Consider the following 9,531-nt stretch of genomic DNA (forward strand, 5'->3'; position numbering starts at 1 on the left):
TGGTACAAAGGTCCCGAGTTCTTATGGACATCTGAAATTGATTGGCCAAAAATGCCTGTTAAAATAGGGAGTACATCTGAAGAACTACGCGCCAGTGTACATGCGCATTTTGAGAGTTCGTATACTGTGTTGCCAGCTAAAAATTTTTCCAAATGGAGACACTTGGTCCGTGTAACAGCATACGTTTTGCGTTTTGCAAACATCCGTAAAATGCGAATGATCGGAGTCCTGACTAGTGAAGAAATTCTTCGGGCTGAAGAATTTCACTATCGCACAGCACAGTGGGATGCATATCGCGATGATTTCTCAATGCTCACATTAGAAGGCAGGAAAGGCGCTGTAGCTAAACGAAGTCCGCTATATAAATTAAATCCCTTTGTCGATGAAAAAGGTATCCTCAGAATGCGCGGCAGAATCATAAATTGTGAATATGTGCCAATGGAAGTTAAATGTCCCATTATCCTCCCACGAGACCATGCAGTTACTAGGCTAGTCGTGGAGAGTTATCATCAAAGATTCCATCACCGGAATAATGAGACAGTTATTATTGAAATACGACAAAAGTTCAGTATTCACCGTTTGCGCAGAGTATACGGCAAAATCAGAACCAACTGTCAGCGATGCAAGATCCGAACAGCTCTTCCACGTCCACCAGCTATGGCGGATCTTCCAATATGCAGACTAGCAGCATTTACTCATCCGTTCACCCATACAGGCGTGGACTATTTCGGACCGATGGAGGTGGCAGTGGGGAGACGGGTTGAGAAGAGATGGGGGGTCCTTTTGACATGCCTTACTGTGCGCGCAATTCACATAGAAGTAGCTAGCTCTTTAAATACCGCTTCGTGCATAATGGCTCTACGTAATTTTATGTCACGTCGTGGTACTCCGGCAGTTTTCTATAGTGACAGGGGGACCAACTTTATTGGCGCAGACCGTGAGTTGAAAGTAGCTCTGCGTGATGTCAACCAAAATGCGATGATAAAAGAGATGGTATCGTCAAGTACATCCTGGCGCTTTAACCCTCCAGCATCTCCCCATATGGGGGGGAGCTGGGAACGGCTAATTCAAAGCGTGAAGCGGAACCTGTCAGAGCTGAATCTATCTCGGCGACCGTCGGATGAGGAGCTAAGAAACGCGTTAATAGAGATCGAAGGAGTTATCAATGCGCGGCCATTAACTCACGTACAAGTATTGGCCAATCGATTCTGGCGCAGATGGCTCCAGGAGTATCTACCAGAGATCACCGATCGTTCCAAATTGCATCAAAGGGTGAATCCGATAAGAGAAGGCGACATTGTGCTGATTGTGGATCCAGATCTTCCGAGAAACTGCTGGCCAAAGGGACGCGTGATTGGGACAGTAAACAGCGGTGGCCAGGTACGCAGAGTAACGATCCAGACAAACACAGGTGTGTACGAGAGACCGGCAGTCAAAGTCGCGGTGCTCGATGTAAAGTCTAAGGAAGAGTTAGCCAACCCAGGGACAGAGTTGTCGAACTGGGGGGGGGGGTGTCATCGAACCCCTCGTCACAGATAGCTGATAACACTGCCTTCCTTCCCGGAAAGTCTACCCGTTAGATTTATAGCGAACGATAACGGTCATACACAGCGAAGACAGGTATAAGAATGAAACAATCGTCAGTAGAGAGGACTATTGTTCTCAGTTGAAAGCACGTTTTGATGCTGCGCGAATTTAATCTTTATATTCATTTACGAAAAAATCTATACTGCAGTTCCTTTGTTGAGGTTTGTAATTGATTCAGGCATTTTCTATAATTCTAATTTGTTATAACCTATGTTTAGAGATACACTTACAATTAACGTAAATCTAAATCTTCACAAAAGAGTAGTGCGTCTCTTGAACTCTAAAAGCGAAGGTAATATTCACCACTATTCATGAATTATAATGCTAATCTATAAATTAATTTAGTGATCAAAGGTGGTACGCGACCGTTATACCGATCAGAATCTTGCCTGTATAAACGACGAGTAAGGGCACTAAACGTAAGAAATTATTATAACCTCAATTAAAAACTCAAATTGAACTCAATTATTATTATTAGGAAATTAAAGTTCGGCGTGAAACGAGTGAATCTACCCATTATTGCTCCGAACGGACATATAGGGCCGCCTGCTAAAAATTTCGGAAATACCGATCTCGAACTCTTGTTACCTGGAGTAACAGTTATATAAAAGTAATATCCAAAATTACAGAAATGTATGATTATAACAAACGAAAACGTTAGTTGTAATAGCTGAATTTAAGTTCATTTATTCCAGCTGAAAAGTTTGTAAATTTAAAACACTACAATTATTATCTTTATCTAGAGTTCGTTCATTTAAAACTAATTTTTCAGGAATTTGACAGAAATGCACAAGTAAAATATTTGTTATTTTTATCAAAATATTGATTGAAACAAAGAAAAATGATTATCATGTTTTGTAGTTGCAAGCAGCAATATCTGCTATTTCAAATCTGATTTTCTTTTGTCACTATTTGATTTAGGCTGTGAACCATTTTGTGGTTAATTTTAACTTTTGGTTGAAATCTGACACTTGAGTGGTTATTTTGTGTCGAGTAGTTAAATTTAACTAAAACTGCGGCCCAGTTCAAAATTTGACGGACGGTAAGTTATTTGGGTTTATTTCCCATTGGAAATAATTTCAAATAAAGAAATAATATTAGAATTCGCCTTGCAAGATTTTTTTCAGTGTCGGAAAATAACTATCGATCTGTCAAAAGTAACCATGCTCTCGAGCAGGGTTATTTTTGACAACATCAAATTAACCGCTCGAGTATCAGATTTTAACCAAAAGTTAAAATTAATTGCGAAATGGTTCACAGCCTAAAAATATCGTTGTTTGAGTTTCAAATTTTATTACTTTTACAATTTTTTTCCTTGCGTGTTACTTTATCTTTAATCATGCACATTACGTCTTTGGAACATAAAAATTTGCCATTCCGGAAATACATTTTGTTTATGCTTTTCATTACATCTTCGACTTGTTTAGTTGCATGTTCATGTTCACCCCGTCAACTCGTCTGGAAATTAATTTGAAATTCAGTATGATTTCCCAATGGATCCCGAATCAGATGCAACAACCGATTACGACTTGAATTATACCAGACCCTGTCAGCTTGGAGCGATCTCAATCTTCAGTTCAGCAACGCCATCGCACGGCGTCTCATTCAACATGTCATGTCAATTGTATGGGTGCGCAGCCCTGCTATTTTGGCGCGTACGAATTTGACATTTCTTTCCCCTACTTCTATGTATGAGATTCGATGCGGACTCACCTGAGGCGACATGCTCGCAAAAAAGGATGTTGCCAATTATATGTTCGGGAAATGTGAGAGCTGGATATCTTGTTAATATGATGTCTTTGATTATACTGAGTTCTGAATCAAATTCCAGACAAGTTAACTGTGTAACTGTTATGCCACCTAGCAGTTGAACCGCTAAGCAGACGTAAAGCTAATGCTACTTTTTAATTTTGCACCGAAGTACAAAGTTTATTCTGACGTCTCAGATAAAAACTTATTACATATATAGGACGGTGTATAGGCATTCAAGGGAAAAAAACAATTTATGGTGTAAAGCTATATATGCTCATTGTTGTTTTCTTTATATATTTCGTCTTTGACTGTCATACACTGACAAATCAAAGACGAAAAGAAAATTAAAAAAAATTTAAATGTAGAAACTTGTACGTTTCCCAATTGTGTTAGAACGATAATTGTTGTTAGATAAGTAAATTCATTTTTTGCTCGCGCATGGCAAATTCTCAAAAAATTTCCACGCCAATTAGGCAAATTTCTCAACCCATTATAACTCAGGGGCTCCCAAATTTAAACCAAATGAGCAGATATCATCAATACAATACAATAGATGTTGGGCCGAATCCCTATTAAAAATCTGCACACAGCGTCAGAAGGTTTTCCTGGCCCAAAGTGGTGAATGACTTCAAGGTTAAAACCTGTCTAATTTAAAATATAAAAAAAAACAACTTCATTTGTCTCCATTCCTTCATTTTTAATTAATAATAAGTTTTGGAGGTATTCATACTTACTTTTCTAAGTTAACATTCTACTCCATATTCACGTGTTCGTCAAATCTTAAAGGGTCCCTATCCTTAGCACTATTTTTTTGCAGCCATGTTTTTGAATATTCCACATTTCGAAGATATAACCCAATGGATTTGATTTACTGATGGCAAAAGATTTCCGAAAGACTTCAACTAATCAAAAAAATTCTAATGCTGTTGATGTTTATCGGTTAACGATATTCTTTGGAAAAAATACTGCTGTATTATTGTTATGGCAGCACTGGCGGACTGACCACGACGAGATTGACAGCATGTGTCTTCACGCGGAGTGATTTCGTAGACTCTGAGTAGAATAAAACACGTTATTTTAACGCTCTGAATTAAATGTAGTTTATTAAAATTATATAAATGTTGTTCCGTTAACCGAGTTGTAATTCGTAAGACGCAACATAATTGGCGACGAGGATAGTCGGTTAAAATAATTTCGTCGGCGTGTCGAATTTTAATAGTTCTAACCTCACAATGGCGCAAGAAGCCAGTCTTGCTGACATCTTAGCACAGCTCAGCAGAATAATGGAAAACCAACAGTTGGCGCAGAAAACTCTCCTTGAGCAGCTAGTACGGCCGAAGGACAATGAATTTCTGATTAGAGATGGGCAATTCGCTCCTGAGCTGTTCCAGTGAATCGAATCATTGAAGTGAGCTGACAGCTCACAGCTCTTTTCAAAAGAACCGCAGCTCACCAGCTCACTCATTTGCTACCCAGTTCACTGCACTATGACGAAGGGAACACGCTACGAGCTGATCGGATCTTCGGCTCTTTAAGAGATTCAATTTAGTCGACATCAATTAAAGATAAGTTAATTCGCATTGCATTCATTGCATCATTGCAAATCAATGATTCAATTTCGATCATGCATATGAAAGAAAACCGGTGCATAAGAAAAACGGCGCACAAAATGAACCTTAAGTTTAAACTAAAAGAGCTGATGAGCTGATACATCGAATCGATTCACTTTGGTGAGCTGATCGGTTCGGAGCTGTTCACCAAAATGAGCTGTTTTGCACACCTCTATTTCTGATGGAAGCACTTTCAAACACCATTACAGAATTTTCCTACGATCCCCAAAACGGAGTGGTTTTCGATAAATGGTACGCGCGGCATGAGGAAGTTTTCACCAAGGGAGGAGAAAAACTGAATGATGCTGAAAAAGTGAGACTGTTACTGCAAAAGATGAGTTCCGTAAACCACGATAGATACGTAAATCTCATTTTGCCAAAAACGTCGCGAGAAGTTCCTTTTGCAGAAACAGTTGCCACACTGAAGGAAATGTTCGGGCATCAAACATCGGTTTTTTTTCGACGCTATCAGTGTTTGCAGACAGCCAAACGAGTTGCAGAAGATTTTGTCTCGTATGCAAGTTCCGTCAATCGAGCTTGTGAAGATTTTAATATCCGGGAAATCACAGCGGACCAGTTTAAATGTCTTGTGTTTGTGGCTGGACTTCATTCTGAAAAGCATAAGGACATCCGGACACTATTGCTTGCGAAAATGGAAAACGAATCGGAGACGGATCCAATGACACTCAAAAAGCTGTTACTGGAATGCCAACACTTAGATAATCTCAAACACGACACAGCTGTTATTGAGAATCCAATGGTGAACGTGAATGCAGTTTTCCGAGGTGAACAATCCAATTACACAAGAAAATCGGGAAAAATAGATACACCAAAAGTAGCCCCACGACGTCCATGCTGGCAGTGTGGTCAAATGCATTTTGTTGCTGATTGTACGTTTTCAAAACACATCTGTCGAAGCTGCGGTAAAGTGGGCCATAAAGAAGGATACTGTGGATGCTGTTCGAAACCAGCGGTTTCTGGATCAAACAAAACGGATCCATCAGCCTCAGAAAAAAGGAAGCCCTGGAAGAAAAAGCAATCCGGTAAAACTGGGAATGCGAACGGTGTGTATGCTGTACATGATACAAATCCCAGTGGTAGGCGCAAATTCGTGGAAGTTTTAATCAACAATAAATTGATTGAACTCCAGCTCGATTGTGGATCGGATTATACGATTATTTCGTCGAATTCATTACGCCAATTTGGCGATCTGAAGACAAATCCTACGAGTTTACGGGTGGTAACTGCTGCAGGCAAACCGCTTCCACTCGATTTAGAGTTTCGATGTGCAATAACATTCCGAAGCATCACGAAGCAGTCGGTGTGTTATGTGACATCAGTTGATGGATTTAATGTTCTCCGAAGTGATCTCATGGAAGCATTCGGGTTGTACGACATTCCGATCAACTCTTTTTGCAAGCATCTAAAAGCAGATATGGATCCGGAAGAGTACAAGCAAGTATTGAAGGCGGAATTTCCAGCTGTTTTTCAAGATGGACTTGGACTTTGTACGAAAGCAAAGATCCAACTGTTCCTGACAGCAGGAGCAAAACCAGTTTTCAAGCCAAAACGACCGGTACCGTTTCATTCACAGCGGCTCGTCGAAAAAGAACTTATCCGGTTGCAGAACATGGGAGTACTTGAACGAGTAGATTTTTCAGCCTGGGCCGCACCTATTGTTGCAGTTCGAAAGGCTCAACGAGACGCCGATGGAGATCCAATTGTTCGTATTTGTGCTGATTTTTCAACGGGACTGAATGCAGTATTAGAAGCGAATAAGTATCCACTTCCCACTCCTGATGACATCTTCGCAAATTTGTCAGGTAGTCAGTACTTTAGTGTTATCGATTTGTCGGATGCCTATTTGCAGATGGAAGTGAAGGAGGATTCACAAAAATTATTGACAGTAAATACTCACAAAGGATTATTCAAGTACAAGCGTCTTCCGCCAGGGGTCAAAGCAGCACCTGGGGCATTCCAAAAAGTCGTCGACAACATGCTTGGTGATCTGGAGGGAGCTGAAGCGTTTCTTGACGACGTACTCGTTTTTGGTCAAACGCAAGCGGAGCATGATAGCAACCTTAAACGAACACTGCAGCGAATTCTGGAATATGGTTTTCGGCTCAAGATCGAGAAGTGCAGTTTCAAAATGACGCAGGTGAAGTATCTGGGAGTTATCGTTGATCGCAACGGTATTCATGCAGATCCGGAGAAGGTTAAAGCTATCGCACAAATGTCTCCACCGAGAGATGTTTCACAGTTACGTTCATTCTTGGGTGCAGTGAATTATTATGCGAAATTCTTAAAAGAAATGCACCAGCTTCGTAGACCTCTTGATCAGCTGTTAAAGAAGGATATGAAGTGGAATTGGAGTGAAGAATGTCAAAATTCTTTCGATCGGTTCAAGGAATTGTTGAATTCAGATTTGATGTTAACACACTATAATCCATCGCTCGAGATAGTCGTGGCCGCTGATGCCTCCAGCACTGGCATTGGGGCCAACATCAGGCATAGATTTCCGGACGGCTCTGAGAAGGTGGTACAGCACGCTTCAAGATCGTTGACACCGACAGAACGAGGTTATGGACAAATCGATAAAGAAGCATTGGCACTTGTTTACGCCATTACAAAGTTTCATCGTATGCTTTTGGGACAACGTTTTGTTCTGGAGACTGATCACAAACCTCTTCTACGTATTTTCGGATCGCACAAAGGAATACCGGTTCACACATCAAATCGATTGCAGCGACTGGGTCTAACGTTACTATGCTACGATTTCAGTGTAGAATATGTACCTACTATGAAATTCGGGTATGTAGATGTACTTTCCGGGCTTATAAGTTCAGCAGTAAATACGAAAGAAGAATATATCATCGCTAGTGTTCGTCTGGAGGAAGACATGGCGACAGTCCTGGAGGATTCAATAGCTTCTACTCCAGTGACGGCTGTAATGATCGCCACAGCCACACTACGGGATAAAGTGCTAAAACAAGTGAAGAAGTTTTTGGAAACCGAATGGCCGGAATCGTTAGGGGTAATCAGTGATCCTGATGTAAAGACATTCTTCAATCGCAAAGACGGGCTGGGACTAGCTCAAGGCTGTATTCTGTTCGGAGAGCGAGTAGTAGTTCCAAAGATCTACCAAAAACGAATCTTGCAGCGGTTACATTACGGGCATCCCGGCATAGTCAGAATGAAGAGCCTCGCTCGGAGTTTTGTCTATTGGCCTTGTATCGACCGGCACATCGAAGAAGCAGTAAAGCAATGCACGGACTGTGCCGCTGCAGCAAAATCACCACCACATGTTGCACCTGTGGCATGGCCTGTTCCACCGGGACCTTGGCAACGCGTTCACATCGATTATGCGGGGCCAATTGATGGTTTATATTTCTTTGTCATAGTTGATGCATTTTCTCGATGGCCGGAGATATATTCATCGTCTACGATGACGGTGAAGGTAACGATCCAAAATCTACGAAACTCTTTTTCACGGCTTGGATTTCCGATGGTAATAGTGTCGGACGATGCAGCTCAATTTGTCTGTGATGAGTTTGAATCATTTTGCAAAAACAATGGTATCAAACATATGTTGACTGCTCCTTACCATCCGCAATCTAATGGACAGGCGGAACGTTTTGTAGAATCAATGAAAAGAGCTATGAAGAAAATAAACAAGGGAGAACCCCTCCAAGAAACACTCGAGGTTTTTCTAGCAACTTATCGTGCAACGCCAAGTGAAACCACTGGACAAAAATCTCCAAGTGAACTCAGATATTAGGCAGTCTGGAGAGAGATGCCGATGCGTCGGTTCTTACCTGGTGACTTGGTATATGCAAAGGTGTACAAACGAAATACCTGGTCCTGGGAACCCGGGAAAGTCGTTGAGAAGCTGGGAGTAGTGAACTATAATGTGTGGATAGTTGGGCAAAGGCCAAAGTTAATTCGTTCGCACATCAACCAACTTCGTACCCGTTTTGAAATGAAAGATGATTTGCACCGTGAGCGAACAGAGAGTGATCATCATTTTCCATTGAGCATTCTGCTAGACGAGTTTGGCATCAGTCAACCAGGAGTAATCGTTTCAGAGGAATCTGTTTCACCTATACTGACAGATAGCAATGATAAATCTGAACATCCGACGACTCCAAATACGAGTGGTTCAATAGTTTAAAAACCGAGTCGTATTCCAACACCTGTTTCATCCTGTACAACTAGGGGACGATCAGTGCGTCTTCCGCCGAGGTTCGAGCACTACGTGATGACTTAAAGGGGGAGATGTTATGGCAGCACTGGCGGACTGACCACGACGAGATTGACAGCATGTGTCTTCACACGGAGTGATTTCGTAGACTCTGAGTAGAATAAAACACGTTATTTTAACGCTCTGAATTAAATGTAGTTTATTAAAATTAAATAAATGTTGTTCCGTTAACCGAGTTGTAATTCGTAAGACACAACAATTATCACACCGTATGAAATATCATACTTTCAAATGTTAACAATAATTTTTTATTGTTTAACATATATTGTTGGAATTTCACTTCTGAAATAACTAATTTAAATCTTTGGCTATGGTTTGTAA

At 41.0% G+C, this 9,531-nt stretch overlaps 1 protein-coding gene across 1 annotated transcript; it reads left to right on the forward strand.

The window, feature by feature from the left end:
- The first annotated feature begins 852 nt into the window (after positions 1-852).
- Positions 853-8,727, forward strand: LOC131429274 (uncharacterized protein K02A2.6-like). Its single transcript, XM_058593326.1, has 2 exons — positions 853-1,411; positions 5,159-8,727. The coding sequence occupies exons 1-2, from the start codon at positions 853-855 to the stop codon at positions 8,725-8,727; spliced, it is 4,128 nt and encodes a 1,375-aa protein (XP_058449309.1).
- Positions 8,728-9,531: the final 804 nt, after the last annotated feature.

This window comes from Malaya genurostris, chromosome 2 (assembly GCF_030247185.1).
Source record: "Malaya genurostris strain Urasoe2022 chromosome 2, Malgen_1.1, whole genome shotgun sequence".
NCBI lineage: Eukaryota > Metazoa > Arthropoda > Insecta > Diptera > Culicidae > Malaya > Malaya genurostris.